The sequence below is a fragment of the Erythrolamprus reginae genome, chromosome 6 (assembly GCF_031021105.1).
Source record: "Erythrolamprus reginae isolate rEryReg1 chromosome 6, rEryReg1.hap1, whole genome shotgun sequence".
Taxonomy (NCBI): Eukaryota; Metazoa; Chordata; class Lepidosauria; order Squamata; family Dipsadidae; genus Erythrolamprus; species Erythrolamprus reginae.
In genome coordinates this window covers 75,940,963-75,959,831 of record NC_091955.1, presented here as the reverse complement: position 1 = coordinate 75,959,831, position 18,869 = coordinate 75,940,963, and the positions used below count along the sequence as shown (strand labels likewise).

At 39.3% G+C, this 18,869-nt stretch overlaps 1 protein-coding gene across 4 annotated transcripts in view; it reads left to right on the top strand.

The window, feature by feature from the left end:
- TBXAS1 (thromboxane A synthase 1) overlaps window positions 1-18,869 on the top strand; it is a 324,636-nt gene that overhangs the window by 142,845 nt on the left and 162,922 nt on the right. For all 4 annotated transcript variants that reach the window (XM_070756310.1, XM_070756309.1, XM_070756307.1 and 1 more), the window contains one exon: window positions 10,014-10,110. In XM_070756310.1, coding sequence (XP_070612411.1) covers window positions 10,014-10,110 — 97 coding nt within the window. The remainder of the gene's footprint in view (window positions 1-10,013; window positions 10,111-18,869) is intronic.

Sequence of the window (18,869 nt, the reverse complement as noted above, 5' to 3'; positions counted from 1 at the left end):
ACGAGGGAGGCGAGGGAGCCCCTTTGTTGGCCGGCGGCCTGGCCGGCCCTTGGCGCGCGGTGCCCGCGGGGACTGCTGCGGCGGGGACTGCCCACTGCCTTCGCCCAGACCAGAGAGGCGTCGCTCGGCTGGGCTGGCGGATCCGCGGAGGCGTCGCCGAGGCCGGGCTGAGCGGCGCTGTGTTGGGAGCCCGTGCCGTGGGAGCGGGCAGCTCGGCCTCGCTGCGGCGGCGACGGCGGCTTTGCGGGTCCTCGCTGGCGGCCTTTTCCCTCCTCCCGCCGGGCGGAGGAGGCTGCGGGGCTTTCTAAAGGGAGGAAGAACTTGCTATCGAGCCTGCTAATGAAATCCAACCGGCGGAGGGTCTGAAATTCCACCCGAGGGGAAATGGGGGAAAAAAGCCCAGCCGGGCGCGTGGCGCCAGGCATTGTTCTCCGGACCCCGCCTGCAGCCTGGAGAGGGAAAGGGCCGCCGTGGGTTGGATTTCATTAGCAGGCTTGGGAAGCAGAGCTGGCAACGGCGGGTGAAGGGCGGGCGGCGGTGGAAGTAAAAACACCATCTGCGCACGCGCGGATGGTGTTTTTACTTCCGCACCGCTACTTCGCGAAAAATCGATCATCGCTTGGGGTCCTGGAACGGAACCCTCGCGATGATCGAGGGTGTATTTAGATATTGGTCCATGATTCTTATTATGCAAGTAGCATTCTGCAAAGGCAGACAAAATATTTGCAAAACACCTTAAAGAATATTTGTGCCTTGCAATTGATAAACTGAGTTCTGGGGGGCCCTGCTTAGATCTTATCACCAACTTACAAGGTGCCTTTAATAAGCTAATGTTCTTCTTCTGAACCATGTCTTTTGCAGTATATTGAGAATACTGCTGAGTTACCTTATACAGTTGTTAAAAAGGATGAGCGAATAGGTATTGCTAAGTAAATGTATATTAAACGGTCAGAACATTTGAAGACTTTATCTAAATTTTATCTATTTATTTATTTATTGGATTTATATGCCATCCCTCTCCGAGGACTCGGGGCAGCTTACAATGTATAAAAACAACAAATACAATAGCAAATCCAATTAAATTAAAACTATACAAACAATCTAAAATCCCCCAGTTGTGTTAAAAATCAGCCACACCCATTCAAACAATAGCCATGCAAACATTTCGTCTGCCAGGGGGTTGAGATCTAATCGCCCTAAGGCTGGTGGCATAAATGAGTCTTAAAACTCTTGCAAAAGGTGAAGAGGGTGGGGACAGTGCGAATCTCCGGGGGGGGGGGGGGGATCTGATTCCGGAGGGCCATCCCCCACCTGCAGAGAAGGCTCTTCCCCTATGCCCCGCCAAGCAACATTGTCTAGTTGACGGGACCTGGAGAAGGCTGACTCTGGTCACTGAAATTCATGCTCTTTTTGATCAAATCCATTGGACGATGGTACAATTGGAGCAGCATAGATAATAGCAATTGTAATTTAGAGTATAGCAGGCAAATAACAAAGGCACAGTTTCTGAAAATGAATGTTGGATACATTTTGTATTTCCATAATGTGATACCCTCTGGTTGTATATGAATAATCTTCTCATATAATAGAACTAATTGTAGACTTCCTCTGGTTGAAGATGGTAGGTGTTGACTAGAAAGCTTCATATAAGAATAATATGCATTGCTAAAAATTTGAACACTTGTTTTGCAAGTAAAGTTTCCATGGATAAATTAACTGGAAACTGAGAACAGATTAGCAAACTTGTAATTACTGCCTATATGTCTGTCTATGTTATCACAATAGGCATTGATGTTGCTAGAGGGAGGCTAGTTTCACATTGCATTTTGATACTAATCATGGTTTTGGTCTGCAGTTTGGAGTATTCCACTTCAAAAAAGATATCACTGAGCTCCAAAATTTAAATATAAACCACACTGTTCAGATGAAAGAAAGAGAATGCAAACCAAAGAGTAAAAAATAATTGTGAATTTATTCAAGTTTTGATTTTCATTCATTCAAAATATTTTTCAGATTTTTGAAACTAGATATCCACAGAGATTCAATAGGACAAACAACTACATCACTATTTATATTTTTGTCCAGAGAATGTGGCCGACTGTTTATTTGATGAATAGAGATCAAAATAAAATTGGAATATAAGAATATGAGAAACCTCCTAACAGTGAGTTAACCAGTGGAAGTGTTTGCCTTCAGAAGTTGTGCATTTATTTTATTTATTTATTTATTTATTGGATTTGTATGCCACCCCTCTCCAGAGACTCGGGGCGGCTAACAGCAATAATAAGACAGCGTATAACAATAATCCAATACTAAAAAACAATTAAAACCCATTATAATAAAAAACCAAACATACATACAGACAGACATATCATGCATAAAATTGTAAAGGCCTAGGGGGAAAGGGTATCTCAAATCCCCCATGCCTGGCGGCAGAGGTGGGTTTTAAGTAGCTTACGAAAGGCAAGGAGAGTAGGGGCAATTCTAATCTCTGGGGGAGTTGGTTCCAGAGGGCCGGGGCCGCCACAGAGAAGGCTCTTCCCCTGGGTCCTGCCAAGCGACATTGTTTAGTTGACGGGACCCGGAGAAGACCCACTCTGTGGGACCGAACTGGTCGCTGGGATTCGTGCAGCAGAAGGCGGTCCCTGAGATAATCTGGTCCAGTGCCATGAAGGGCTTTATAGGTCATAACCAACACATTGAATTGTGCATGCTTCATCACTGGAGGTTTTTAAGATGGACAGCCACTTGTCTAAAATGGTATAGACCAGGGTCCCCTGCTTTGAGACTTGAAGACCTCAAAGGTCTTTTCCCACTCTATTCTGATTGATTGACAACTCTTTGCCAAGAATAACATGTTCACTAATAACATTCTTTCTAGATTTCATATATGCTAAAAGGGATATAATTCTTCCTATTGAGTCTTTCCCACTACATACTTCTTTATTTATTGATTGGCTTTATTTACGCTAATTCTATTTATTCTACTTCTGACTATCCACCACTTGTTTAAAAACCCCACGATTGCACTTTGGTTAAAGATAGGCTCATTCTAATTCTAATTGTTCTGTACTAGGTTATCAGCAGTTCAAAACATATTAATCTATTAGCAGCCAAGCTATGAAATGAGTAGGTCAGGTATTTCATGAGTACTCTGGTATTCATGTATTACAGGAAAAAGATGCAAGGTTCCTGCATCTTAAGATGTGATTTCAAGAGGAGCAAGTTATCCCTGGTAAATAGCCATTTTAGCAGTACATCTTTGCTTTTAAAAAAAAAAAAAAAATAAGGCATCCACAAATTTTTTAAAAAATGTTCTAGGAACATGAGAAAAATCTATTAAAAATATAGTAGTTATCTTTTTAATCTATTGTTTTCTATGAATAGACTTTTTGACATATCAAGAAGCCTTCCCTGGACCCAGCCATGCTTAAAAACTACCGTCCAGTCTCCAACCTTCCCTTTATGGGGAAGGTTGTTGAGAAGGTGGTGGCGCTCCAACTCCAGCGGTCCTTGGAAGAAGCTGATTATCTAGGTCCTCAACAGTCTGGATTCAGGCCCGGCTACAGCAAGGAAACTGCTTTGGTCGCGTTGATGGATGATGCCTTCTCTGTGGCGGCCCCAGCCCTCTGGAATCAACTCCCCCCAGAGATTAGAACTGCCCCCACCCCCCTTGTCTTTCATAAACTACTCAAGACCCACCTATACTGCCAGGCATGGGGGAGTTGAGACACCTTTTCTCCCAGGCTTTTTATATTTTATGGTTGGTATGTATGTGTTGTTTGGTTTTTAAATATGATAGGGTTCTTTTTAAATATTAGATTTGTTTCGCTATAATATTGTTTTTATTATTGTTGTGAGACGCCCCGAGTCTTCGGAAAAGGGCGGCATACAAATCTAATAAATTATTATTATTATTATTATTATTATTATTATTATTATTATTATAGAATAGAATAGAATAGAATAGAATTTTTATTGGCCAAGTGTGATTGGACATACAAGGAATTTGTCTTGGTGCATATGCTCTGAGCATACATAAAATAAAATATACATTTGTCAGGAATCATGTGGTACAACACTTAATGATTGTCATAGGGGTCAAATAAGCAATGAAGAAGCAATATTAATAAAAATCTTGGGATATAAGCAACAAGTTACAGTCATACAGTCAACATGGGAGGAAATGGGTGATAGGAATGATGAGAAAAACTAGTAGAATAGAAGTGCAGACAGTGTTGTTGTTGTTGTTGTTGTTGTTGTTGTTATTATTATTATTATTATTATTATTATTATTATTATTATTATAATATCAGTCTCCTTATGCCCTCAGACCAGTTTCTTTTTTTCATCTCAGCTTTTATTTGCTTGGTGGGGGGAGGCAATTCTACATTGTGGAACATATATTTCACCTTCCCTCCCCAGGCTAGACTGGTGTAGAAAAAACTCTTGTGGTACAGTAGGTTCTTGTTTAATTGGATGTGTTAAGTTTTTAGCTGACATCTATTTTATCTGTGTACTTCTCTTTCTTTTCACTATTTGGCTCCTTTGTTTGCTTGAAGCTTTATTTTATTTCATGGTGGTAGTTTTTTTCATAGCATAAACTTTTTGACCGGTGCGTATATAGTGCAGATAAATGTTTAAAGTGATAGGACAGCGGAAGTGTGCATAATATATTTTTAACTTTTCAATAATAATAGATATTTGCTTATAGGAATCTGTATTTGAGAGATGTGTGTGTGTGTGTTTGTTTTTGAAGCATGTGATCTGTGCAAACTTTAAAAAATAAACATAAAACTGTAACATCTTGAAGGGTGACAACTTACAGTACGCTGATCTAAACCTCAACTCCCTCACAGTTTCTTTCTTCTTTTAATTTACAAGAAAAGGTACAGAGACATTAGTAACCCAGCAACTTAATTTGTGGGAACAAAATCTCTTTGGCTCCCTCTTGAGGCGATGTAAGAGAATTGGTCTTGATAAGTAAATGTCTTGGATATAAATACAGTGGTACCTCTACTTAAGAATTAATTCATTCTGTGACCAGGTCTTTAGGCATAGTTCCCTCTAAGCTGAGCAGTGAGCAATCGCTCACTTAAAAATCATCATCAACTCAGAATTTTCCAAACCTGCCCAGAAGCCGAGAGGGAAAGAGTGAGAGGGAAGGAGAGAGAGAGGAAGAGAGGAAGAGAGAGAAACAGATAGAAAAAAAGAGAGGAAGGAAAAGAAAAAGAAAAAGAATGGGAGTAAGGAAGAGAGAAAGAAAATCAAAATCTAGTTTGAAACTAGCTCAACTATTTAAGTGGCATTTTGATATTGATAGAGTTGCCCTATTATGAGCTCACTGTTATAGACACACAGTACAGTATTTTATTTTGATATTCTCTGAGGCAAAACAGGGTGAGGTTTTTATTTGTTTGTTTGTTTGTTTGTTTGTTTGTTTGTTTATTTATTTATTTATTTATTTATTTATTTATTTATTTATTTATTTATTTATTTATTATTTCTGTGCCGCCCAGTCCCAAAGGGACTGCCGCTCAGACACTATACTTTTCCGCCCACCCACCCCAAAAAATTAGAGGGAACACTGTCCTTAAGTAGAAAAGTTTGTAAGTAGAAGCAATTTTTCCCGTAGGATTCAATGTAAAAGCAAATAATGCATGCAGACCCATTAGGAAAGAAATAAAAGCTCAGAATTTGGATGGGAGGAGAAAGAAGAAGAGGAGGACCGAAAGAAGAAGGTGAGGGGAATTAAAAAAAATCCAAAACTTTAAGGCTTTAAAAATAAAAAAGAGGGACTCTGAGGTGGCGAGGAGGAGCACGCGCCTCCCATATACTTGGCACGAGGCTGCCTCCCATACACTGCGCCAGAGAGAGAAACCCAGGGGGAATGGCAGGAAACTGGCCGGGCCTTCGTGCCGCTCTCAAATTTCCTGGGAAATTTTTCCGGCCTCAGGTTCTTAAATAGAAAATGGTTCTTAAGAAGAGGGGAAAAAATCTTGAACATCCGGTTCTTATGTAGAAAAGTTCTTAAGTAGAGGCGTTCTTAAGTAGAGATACCACTGTATATCCATCCTAAGATAAAATACAGGAAATAGTTTAAGGGCAGACTAGATGGACCATGAGGTCTTTTTCTGCTGTCAATCTTCTACGTTTCCATGTTTCTATATTTCTACCTATTGTGTATGGACTGGGGATGTTGAATAAACATTTGTAGAAATCTTGCTCTATGTGTGTAGTATGTGAGCGGAGTGTGGCAGAATTCATCACTGGTGACTCTGTATGTGTGTGTGTTTTGAATAAACATTTGTGCAATGTGTGTGTATGTGTGTGTTTGTAAGGGGAGCAGGGCAGCATGCATCCATAGTTCCCTCTAAGCTGAGTAGTGAGCAATCGCTCACTTAAAAATCATCATCAACTCAGAGTTTTCCAAACCTGCCCAGAAGCCGAGAGGGAAAGAGTGAGAGGGAAGGAGAGAGAGAGAGGAAGAGAGAGAAACAGATAGAAAAAAGAGAGGAAGGAAAAGAGAAAGAAAAAGAATGGGAGTAAGGAAGAGAGAAAGAAAATCAAAATCTAGTTTGAAACGAGCTCAACTATTTAAGTGGCATTTTGATATTGATAGAGTTGCCCTATTATGAGCTCACTGTTATAGACACACAGTACAGTATTTTATTTTGATATTCTCTGAGGCAAAACAGGGTGGGTTTTTTATTTGTTTGTTTGTTTGTTTATTTATTTATTCATTTATTCATTTATTTATTTATTTATTATTTCTGTGCCGCCCAGTCCCAAAGGGACTGCCGCTCAGACACAATACTTTTCCGCCCACCCCCCCAAAAAATTAGAGGGAACACTGCATGCATCACTGCTTATTCTGGCCAACACCATGAAATTGTTGGTTGATGAAATGGGGAAAACGATGAAATGTGTCCCATAGAGGAAAGCAACGTGGTACTCGATAACTAATACTACACAATGAAGAAATGAAGACAAATAAAATAGTGTTTTATTCGAGGAGTGAAAGATAAAAATGCTCTCTTCCCACTGCCTAAACACAACATTGAATATACTCACTAAAACTTGTACATTCTATCCTTTTGAGCACAGTTTGCAAATCCCTTTGACACGATCTGAATAAGAATTTGAAAGTAAACCAAATTATTTTGCATTATAGGAAAAATATTGGTGGTGTTTACCTATGATAAGGTTGTACTTAGTAATCTTGAAAAGCCAAAGCTATCTGTCTTCCATCTCAGTGCTCCAGTGCATCCTCCCAGTCGTTTCCATGTCTCAGCATCTTTTATTTACCAATTAAGGCTGGGTGACATATACTGCAAATACGCTGGTGGAAAAGAAACCCAGAGCAAAGTGTTTGAGGTTAGAGCTGCTGCTGGAGATGAAAGGAAGTAACAGGCTGCTTTATACTTCACTTTTTCTTCATACATTTTTTCCTGATTGCAGATTGACTCAATTAAAGGCATCTTTACATAAAAGACATTTTGCTCAATTTCCCTTGCCTATTTAAAAAAATCATTTGTGTTTGATAGGATTTCTGTAATTTAATTTAATTTAATGTAATTTAATTTAATTTAATTTAATTTAATTTAATTTAATTTAATTTAATTTAATTTAATTTAATTTAATTTAATTTAATTTAATTTAATTTAATTTAATTTAATTTAATTTAATTTAATTTAATTTAATTTAATTTAATTTAATTTAATTTAATTTAATTTAATTTAATTTAATTTAATTTAATTTAATTTAATTTAATTTAATTTAATTTAATTTAATTTAATTTAATTCAATTCAATTCAATTCAATTCAATTCAACTCAACTCAACTCAACTCAACTCAACTCAACTCAACTCAACTTATTACATTTGTATGCCGCCCCTCTCCGGAGACTCGGAGCGGCACACAACAATAACAACAATGTAAACAAATCTAATACATTTAAAAAACATCTAAAAACCCATTATTAAAACAATACAATACATACCATACATAAATAATATAAATTCAGGGGCTCAATTTCCCCATGCCTGATGACATAGGTGGGTTTTCAGTAATTTTCAAATCTAATAAATAATAATAATAATTTACGAAAGGCAAGGAGGGTGGGGGCGGTTATTATCTCTGGGGCGAGTTGATTCCAGAGGGCCAGGGCCACCCCAGAGAAGGCTCTTCCCCTGGAGCCCGCCAGATGACATTGTTTAGTTGACGGGACCTGGAGAAGGCCAACTCTGTGGGACCTAATTGGTCACTGGGATTCGTGCGGCAGAAGATGATTCCAAAGGTATTCTGGTCCGATGCCATGTAGGGCTTTATAGGTCATTACCAACACTTTAAATTGTGACCAGAAACTAATCGGCAACCAATGCAGACCGTGGAGTGTTGACGAGACATGGGTGAATCTAGGGAGCCCCACAATAGATCTCTCGGCCACATTCTGCACGATCGGCAGTTTCCGAACACTCTTTAAAGGTAGCCCCATGTCGAGAGCAATTTTGCAATGTTTTTTCCCAATTTCTTTCTCTAAAGTTACTGATGGCACAAGTAATTGCTACAATTAATATCATTATTCTGGAAAATATCATGCTGTCAGGAACATTGTGTCTTTGAAATGGTTAACTTTATCCCTCTGAAAATATATGAGATTACAGTTGGAAGGGGGAAGTTTCATAGAAGCTATATGTATTCTTGTAAGAATTTGGGTTATGTGTTATTGTACACTACTTGTTTATTCAGTAATGTTCGTAGTGCGATTGACATTAAAATGAACTATGCTAAACCCTGTTGGTATACATTTCTTTATTAGGTCTAAAGACACAACACAATGGTTGGCTTCACATCTTAGACTAAGTCCTGTGCATAAAACTATGATTTCTTGAATATATTTCAGTTGACAGGGTCCTCACAGCAAAAAGAAACAAATGACATCTTGCTTTAGTGTGGCATGGGAACTTTACAATTGTGGTTGTAATGAGGACATAGCAAAAATGTTAATTAATATTTTATTTAACTTTCATGGAATAGAGAGAATAAGGACTCTGTTGTCTATCTCTCCAGCTCAATCTTGCTTCCAGAAATTGATATGCAACTCACATAAACCAAAAGAAAAATTAGCAATGAAATTACTTTTCTTAAGATCAAACTAGATTCTTTACTACATTCTAATAGTAGTGACCAGGAAACTTCTGATGAATACCAATATTGAACAAATCCTTTTAAAATTTTTATTAGCTTCTGATATTTGAAAGTGTGTGCTTGTGACTTCCTTCCATCTTAAGTGTTGCTATTTCGTGGAAGACCATATACCGTATTTTTTTCACTATAAGATGCACTTCCCCCCATTAAAAGTGTATTAGTCTTACAGAGCAAATATTGTGGCAGGGGAGGGGGATTTGGTCACTTCTGTCTGTCACTGCTGTTACTGTTCACTGCTATTGGGAAACACTGGCACCTTCGCTTCCGAGCAGCTGATTGGCGGTTGGATCAGCCTCCCAGAATAACGTCAATCAGCTGTTCTAAGTGGCGGGGATTTCCGCCACTGCTTGTCGCCACTGCTGCTGCCGTTTGCCACTACCATCCCCTAGCTGTTCGCCGTTGCTGCCAATCATCTAGAACAGCTCAGCAGTATTCCAGGAGGCTGATCCAACCGCCAATCAGCTGCTCGGCAGCAAAGGCTCCAGTGGTCCCTGGTGATGGCAGCAGCTCCCAGTTGATTGGTGGTGGGTCCAATGGAACAGTGCCATGTGCTGAGGCTGCGATAACGTACTGAAGCTGACCAAGCTGTTTGCTTTTTGCTGCGAGGATGCTAGCCAGCTGAATACCGGATGGATGCTGGGAGGGAGAGGAAGATTTTTTTTCTTGTTTTCCTCCTCTAGACTAGACCTAATGTGCATCTTATAGTCTTGTGCATCTTATGTGCAAAAAAATACAGTATTTTGCTTGCTTACTTTACTTGCTAATGGAACCTTCCTCTTCTGTTCTTTTGTAACTGAATACAGATATTACATTGGTCGTCGAATGTACATCGTGATATTTGAGCCAGATATGATCAAATGTATCTTAGAGGATGATTTCAGAAACTTCAGGAACAGAATGGTAAGTCAGCAATTTAAAACTGTGTCTTCTTCTCTTTGATTCTTTGTTTCATGTCCTGATATTGCTTTGAGTGGTCCTATTCTGAATGTCTCCTATGAGCTATATAAAGTTTTTTTCAGTAGTGGCCCTGCTTTCAATAATATCCTCCCCAATAATTTACCTACAATTTACTTTGTTCTCTGTTAAGTATAACACTAAGACACTTCTATATTCTCAGGCTTTATTATGATGATTTTATATTTATACTATAGTATGGCATTTTTGGCACATTTTTTATGCTTCTAAGCAATTGATGTCTTAAAATAGCTATGCTCTTCTTAATTGAAACATTTAATTGTGACTCTAAAATGTTTAAAAACCACACTAGGAAAACTTTTGTTTTGAAGGAAAACACTTATGATAGGTGGCAAATAAAGTCCAGCAAATAAATGATTTTAAATTAAGGGAAAAAACAAACAATTCTACAAGGACTATTTGACTCTTTCGTTGTTTGTAGTATTTCATTGATTCTTCGGTGTAACGATGTAAGTTACTCTAAAGAGGTACAAACATGCTTCCAGTACTTTCCTATATGTCTTATAAATGTTTTAAACATATGAACAAAAAGGGATGGGACTATGTTATGGCTAAGAGTTTCAGCAATAGGTCCATCGTTTAGATCAGCAATGAACGCTTTGGATTGGTTCAGTATCGTACTGTTCAAGGTAGGGTGAAAATTAGTGATGGGCGAACCCAACGGTGTTCGGGTTCGGCAAGTTCGGCCGAATTTTACGCAAAATTCAGCCAAACCCAAACTGAACCCGAACAGGGAATCCCTCCCATGAAGAGATTCTGGGGGCGGAGCTTTGACATCACCGGCAGGTTGCTAAGGACATCAAGGTGATCACTTCCTGGATTCCATGGAATCCAGGAATTGATCACCTTGGCGTCCTTAGCAACCTGCCGGTGACGTCAAAGCTCCGAACACCGAATACGACCTCGAACTTTGCCCAAAGTTTGGAAAAATTTTGGGTTTGTGTTCGGCATATCGAACACCGCAAAATTCAGTACGGACCCGAATTGTGCGGGTTCACTAGTGACAATCATGTAAGGCAGGGTGTATTTTTTAAAACAAGTTCATATAATTTGTCATTATAAATATTTTAAGTAAAATAATTATTTAAAATCAAAGGTTTAGAATAAAGGGGTGATTGAAAGGGAAAGAATAAGGTGGATTTAATTGTTTGTTTCCATTAGAATTGCAGACTGAATTGAGAACTCGGGTTATTTATTTGCTTGCTTGCTACAGTTTATATACTGCTCAATCCAAACAAGGATTTACATAGTTGCTGTAATTTGAGGAAGTTAATTGCACATTACTTCAACTGAAGTTTCCCTTCCCATACCCATTGAAAAAAAACATACGTTGATTTGACTTATTAAGCCCATGCTATGAGAAGAAAATGAATTGGGTTGTCTGACATTTTTAATCCAAATTACCTATAGTCTTTGTTTTCAAATGCCATTTACTCACTAGTAGCTAACTGCTTGTGTAGAATTTCATCAACTTTATTCCTAAGAGGTAGCTGTATATGGAGATATCATGTTGCCCTAAAGATGCTTTTACAGGAGCTGAAAAAGCTTCTTGAATGACAAGCAAAACATTTTCAAAGAAAAAGCAAGAAGTCCAGTTGCTTCTTGAAAAAAAAATCACCTTTGGGACCTAAGAAGCAAAATATGATAGCATATGAGAAAGAAATGCAAGGATCTCTGTACCTAAATAATGTATATAAACTGTGAACAGTGTTTCTCCATAATGTTATGAAATTTTACAGTTAACTTGTAGGTTTGTAGGTCAAACTCCATCCATAAGACTGTCTTCAAAACATCTTTGAAAGACTTTATTAAACAAATTATGTGTCACCAAATTGAATGAGAACTTGTTAAAAAAAGATGTAACATCTTTTCCCTAGCCAGGAGTAAGATATGCAATATCTTTTAATTTTGCTCATTATTATCTTCAGTTTGAGAATACGGATCTCCACTGTCCATTTTATAGCAGAGATGGACAATTTTTCATTGGTCACATTTTAATTTTGAGGAAGAATGATAGCAGGAGGTTATAATAGATGGTGTAGTGTTACAGGTTTGTGCTGATAGAAACATAGAAGTCTGATGGCAGGAAAAGACCTCATGGTCCATCTAGTCTGCCCTTATACTATTTTCTGTATTTTATCTTAGGATGGATATATGTTTATCCCAGGCATGTTTAAATTCAGTTACTGTGGATTTATCTATCATGTCTGCTGGAAGATTTTTCCAAGGATCTACTATTCTTTCAGTAAAATAATATTTTCTCATGTTGCTTTTGATCTTTCCCCCAACTACTTCAGATTGTGTCCCCTTGTTCTTGTGTTCACTTTCCTATTAAAACACTTCCCTCCTGGAACTTATTTAACCATTTAACATATTTAACTGTTTCAATCATGTGCCCCCTTTCCCTTCTGTCCTCCAGACTATACACATTGAGTTCATTAAGTCTTTCCTGATACGTTTTATGCTTAAGACCTTCCACCATTCTTGTAGCCTGTCTTTGGACCCGTTCAATTTTGTCAATATCTTTTTGTAGGTGAGGTCTCCAGAACTGAACACAGTACTCCAAATGTGGTCTCACCAGCACTCCATATAGCGGGATCATAATCTCCCTCTTCCTGCTTGTTATACCTCTAGCTATGCAGCCAAGCATCCTACTTGCTTTCCCTACCGCCTGACTGCACTGTTCACCTGAATCCTTTTCTTCTGAAGTTTTTGCTAACACAGAACTGCCAATACAATACTCGGATTGAGGATTCCTTTTCCCCAAGTGCATTATTTTAGATTTGGAAACATTAAATTGCAATTTCCATTGCTTTGACCTGCTGATGTGACATACATTTACATTTACTTCTCAGACAGATTGCACATTGAGTAGGGGTTGCATAGTGGTTATTATTGCTATTAAATGTATTAAATCTATGCCAAATCTTACACCATTCTTGCCTTAATTTTTATTTTAGTGACAGAATTTGGATAGAAAGATAATGGGCTTAGAGGCTACATATGATCAGTTCTTGTTTATTTCTGCTTTAGTAAAATAACTTCTGGAAGTTTATACCTGTATAGCCAACTTCTTCATGAATTTACTTTATATTTCCAGCTCTTAAATTCTGTATTCAAGACTGATGAAATAAATACCTGGAGACTTTAAAAAGGCCACTCATGCCCTAGGCTGAAATCACATCTCTGGCCAGTTAATAATCTCTTCATGATCCTGTCTCATTCCCAGACTTAGCACACTTTGATGGTGTCAACCTAGACAAGGTGCACAAATACATCTGTTTTAAATGATTTGGGATAGGGGTTTGTAATGAAACTTCACCCAGATTCAACGTGCAATCCTAGCTACTTCAAACAGGAAATCCAAAATAACATTTTAAAGAGAAAGGCGGTGGGAGAAAGCTCCCTTGTCCTATGAGACTAGACTTTCAACCCTGGGCCTAGAAAGTTTAGAACTAAGACGCCTTAAACAAGATCTAAGTATTGCCCACAAGATCATATGCTGCAACGTCCTGCCTGTCGGCGACTACTTCAGCTTCAACCACAACAACACAAGAGCACACAACAGATTTAAACTTAATATTAACTGCTCCAAACTTGACTGTAAAAAATATGACTTCAGTAACCGAGTTGTCGAAGCGTGGAACTCATTACCGGACTCCATAGTGTCATCCCCAAACCCCCAACACGTTACCCTTAGATTATCTACGGTTGACCTATCCAGATTCCTAAGAGGTCAGTAAGGGGCGAGTACAAGTGCGCTAGAGTGCCTTCCGTCCCCTGTCCTATTGCTCTCCTATATCTCCTATACCTTTCTTCTATTCCTATATCTCTTCTTCTATTCTTTCATTGATATGTTCTATTACTATACCTTCTATTCTATTATTTCTTAGATATATTTTACTATGAGTATCTCCTCTATAACCTTAATCATGTATTTTACTATGTGTATATAGATATATACCCACTAAAACCCTCATTGTGTATTGGGCAAAATAGATAGATAGATAGATAGATAGATAGATAGATAGATAGATAGATAGATAGATAGATAGACAGATAGACAGATAGACAGATAGACAGACAGACAGACAGACAGACAGACAGACAGACAGACAGACAAATAAAAAATAAATAAAAAATAAACTTTGAATGCCCTGAAAAAGCTACTGCTCAAATGTTTTTCAAAGGCTCTGGGAGATGGCAATTATCCAAGGCAAGGACATAGAAGCAGCAAGTGCCATTACCGCGGCTACCAGTGCTCTGTGTGTGCAGCTACAGTTCTCTTGCGTATGCGCGTGTGCATCCCAGCATGTTTTTGCTCCTGCGCATACACAGATAGCAAAATCTCATGTGGGGACATGTGCATGTATGAGATTTTGGTGATTTTGTTTTTCCTGTGCATGCGCAGGAAGAAAAAAACACACTGGGACGCGCCCACCTGCCTGCCTGCCAGAGAACTGAAACTGCACGCGCAGTGCCCTGAGCACTACCGATGCAGCATCTACAACCCCAGGCAGAGAAAGGCTATTTTGCACCCCTAGTTCTTTAAAATACAGAGTTTCCCAGCATTCCTTTAGGAACCCCAAACATCTGACCTGTGGTTACTCATCCTAAAATGCATCCTCTTTACCTGGAACTTCGAAATTTGCTGTTGACTGGGGAGGTGTGTAGCTAAACATCAGTCTACATTTAGTGTACATCTGACTTTGGGGATACTTCTTCATAATCAAATAAAAGTGTATTTCTTATGCAGTTCATACCCCTTGCTCCAGTGGTGGGTTTCTATTTACCTTCACTTTACTGGCCAGATGTAAGTACACCATGGGCCGGATCCAGCCCCCAGGTCTCGAGTTTGACACTTCTGGTCCTCATCTTCAAATATAATTTTTTAATCAAATGAAACCAGACATTGATGAATTAATAGGGAAACAGATAGGGGTGGGCTACCACTCCCAGCCCTACCAGAACGGGCTGGGAGCGCGCCCCCCCCTGCGTGCCCCCGCGCCCTGTGTGCGTGAACCCCTGTGCAGGATTCGGCTTCTGTGCATGTACAGAAACCTAATCTCATGCGAGGACAAGATTTCTGGGTTTTTTCGCTTCTGCACATGCGCAGAAGCCAAAAAAAACCAGAAATAGCCTTTAAAAAGGGTAAGTGGCCGCTTGCCACTGCTGTTCGCTCTGCTCACCCCCCCAACCCATCTGCCTGTCACAGCGGCTCCCTGCCACCTTTTGCCCTGCCCGCCCACACAATTGTCACCCCAGCAAGCGATACTGGTGAGGTTGTAAGTCGAGGACTTAACAGTTCACTTGAACAATAATGATCATTCAAGCCACTCCCCCTGGTCACATGACCATTAAGCCACACCCATAAAATAAGCCACACCCACAGTGTGGCAGTAAAAGTTTTGGCTGTCTATTACTGCCTGTGCTGGTCCTTTGTAACTAGGTAATCTGTCTGCCACCAAACAAATATTTTAGCCATGCCCATATACTTTAACACAGCGATCATTAACTTTCTAGTTCAGTAGCAGTGGCAGCACATGGAGATGGGGAGGGGATGGTTTTACATGCTCTGCTCAACCTAGAAACTTTGTGCACAAATAAAGCTTCGTGCATTCGCCCCTGCTTGCATGACCCAGTTCCTAAGAGGTTGGGGATCGGGATCGGTCTGCAACCCATGGGTTGGGGACCCCCTGCTTTAACATCAGTAAGGAAAGAGCTTGTATTTGTATTTGTATTTTGGATTTATTAGATTGGTATGCCGCCCCTCTCCGAAGACTTGGGGCGGCTAACAACAATATAAAAAGACAATGTAAACAAATCTAATATTAAAAACAATCTTAAAAACCCCAATTCAAAGAACCACTCATACATACAAGCATACCATGTATAAATTCTATAAGCCAAGGGGAAGGGAAATTTCAATTCCCCATGCCTGACGACAGAGGTGGGTTTTAAGGACCTTGCGAAAGGCAAGGAAGTTGGGGGCAACTCTGATATCTGGGGGGAGCTGGTTCCAGGGGGTCGGGGCCACCACAGAGAAGGCTCTTCTCCTGGGTCCCGACAAACGACATTGCTTAGTCGACGGGACCCGGAGAAGGCCAACTCTGTGGGACCTAACCGGTCACTGGGCTTCGTGCGGCAGAAGGCGGTCCCGGAGATATTCTGGTCCAGTGCCATGAAGGGCTTTATAGGTCATAACCAACACTTTGAATTGTGACCGGAAATTGATCGGCAACCAATGCAGACTGCGGAGTGTTGGAGTAACATGGGTATATTTAGGAAAGCCCATGATTGCTCTCGCAGCTGCATTCTGCACGATCTGAAGTTTCCGAACACCATTATCATTGCCTGATTTGAACCCGGAATTCCTTATACAGCATTTGTGTTGGCTGTTCTTGTGTCCAGAGAAGCCCACCTACTCTCAGCTCCACTATTTTCTGTTTCAACCCTCCGTTTTCAAATTTAGCACCAACAATAATATTATAAGAAGCTGACAGTCAAGTCAACATTGCTTTCAGCCTCCAGAAGGTCAAAGTGGTAATCCCTTTGGAGAATCTGTTTTATATAAAATACAATCAAACTTAAGTCAGTCTGCAAACAATTGTATTTCAAGCAAAAGCAGATTTGCATTGAGATAGAAACATTCAAACGAGTACACAGAAATCATTTTGTGTAGCTCAATACACTGTTTAGGTAAGTACTGTATTTTGAACATCACTCCAATAAGCCCTCTCCAATGCTTTTATTCAGAGCCTGTATTCAGTCTACTCTGCAAAAATGAAACTACTCTCTAACATTGCTTTTTCCTGCCCATTTTCTGATGAAACAGAGAGAATAAAACATTAAGCTTTTTGGCGTAAATGCTGACCACAATGCTATGATAATACAGATCATTCTTGAAACAAAATAGTTTTAGGGTTGTTTTTCCCTCCCCTCTCAGATTAGAGGGAGTATAGAATCTGTTACAATTTTTTAAAAAAAGAATCTCATTTTTATTCTCTGTCCTCCTTCGGGGAACTTGGCATGGGTGGGACATTTTTTTTTACCTGTTTCATAAGCAAATTGGAGCATTAGAGCATTAGAATAAACATATTTCAAGTAATAGAGAACATTCCTTTATTTGAAGACATTGTTTGAAGGGCTGCCCAGTTTGAGTCCTTTTATATTTTTGATAATGTATAAGTGCCCATTATTTGCTTCTGAGATAAATTTAAAGGCACGTCATTCTGATTTAAATCCACAGCATACTTGAAAACTATGTTGGAGCTGGCTATAGATCTGTCATTTTTCTAATGCACAAATTTTTCATCTGATACTTGCTCTTTTCCTGGAATTCATTGAAATTATTCCCTCGTCTAACTGATTTGACCTTATGAACCTAGTAGAATGGCTTAAAGAAACTATAACAAAAATCAGTATCAGTTGTGATGTTTTACATATACATGCACAGAAATTTGACAGGCAAGTTTCCATTCAAGTGATGATCTAAATTGAATTTTTGGTTGTATGTGCAATTGAAGAGTCATGCAACATTATTTTTTGACCCAACCTATAGTCCTCTCTAGTTTAATCAATCCTACAAAACTGGAATAAATAGATATCTAGGTGGCTTCTTGAAGTGGGATGTGGATAAAAAGGCCTGATTAGAAAATCTGTGCAAGGACTCAATCAAGTCCAAGAATTGTAACTATGTAGAAACATAGAAACATAGAAGTCTGACGGCAGAAAAAGACCTCATGGTCCATCCAGTCCGCCCCTACACTATCCTCTGTATTTTATCCTAGGATGGATATATGTTTATCCCAGGCATGTTTAAATTCAGGTACTGTGGATTTATCTACCACGTCTGCTGGAAGTTTGTTCCAAGGATCTACTACTCTTTCAGTAAAATAATATTTTCTCATGTTGCTTTTGATCTTTCCCCCAACTAACTTCAGATTGTGTCCCCTTGTTCTTGTGTTCACTTTCCTATTAAAAACACTTCCCTCCTGGACCTTTTTTAACCCTTTAATATATTGAAATGTTTCGATCATGTCCCCCCTTTTCCTTCTGTCCTCCAGACTATACCGATTGAGTTCATTAAGTCTTTCCTGATACGTTTTATGCTTAAGACCTCCCACCATTCTTGTAGCCCGTCTTTGGACCCGTTCAATTTTGTCAATATCTTTTTGTAGGTGAGGTCTCCAGAACTGGACACAGTATTCCAAATGTGGTCTCACCAGCACTCTATATAGCGGGATCATAATCTCCCTCTTCCTGCTTGTTATACCTCTAGCTATGCAGCCAAGCATCCTACTTGCTTTCCCTACCGCCTGACTGCACTGTTCACCCATTTTGAGACTGTCAGAAATCACTACCCCTAAATCCTTTTCTTCTGAAGTATTTTACTGTATTTTACTATGTGTATATAGATATATACCCACTAAAACCCTCAGTGTGTATTGGACAAAATAAATAAAAAAATAAAAAAATAAATGAATAAAATCGATTTTGACAGCCCTGCTCTAGTGCATTCCTCTTTCCAAAAAACTAAAGCTGAGAAGTGGGGAGCAGCTTAAATACTTACTTTTGTCCCACCTGTATTTTTCATTTTCTGCTTTCCAACAGGTTGGTGATCATTTTTCTCTTAACTTGTTTTGCCGGAAACAAATGAGCAACCCTAAAAGTAGATTTTGGGG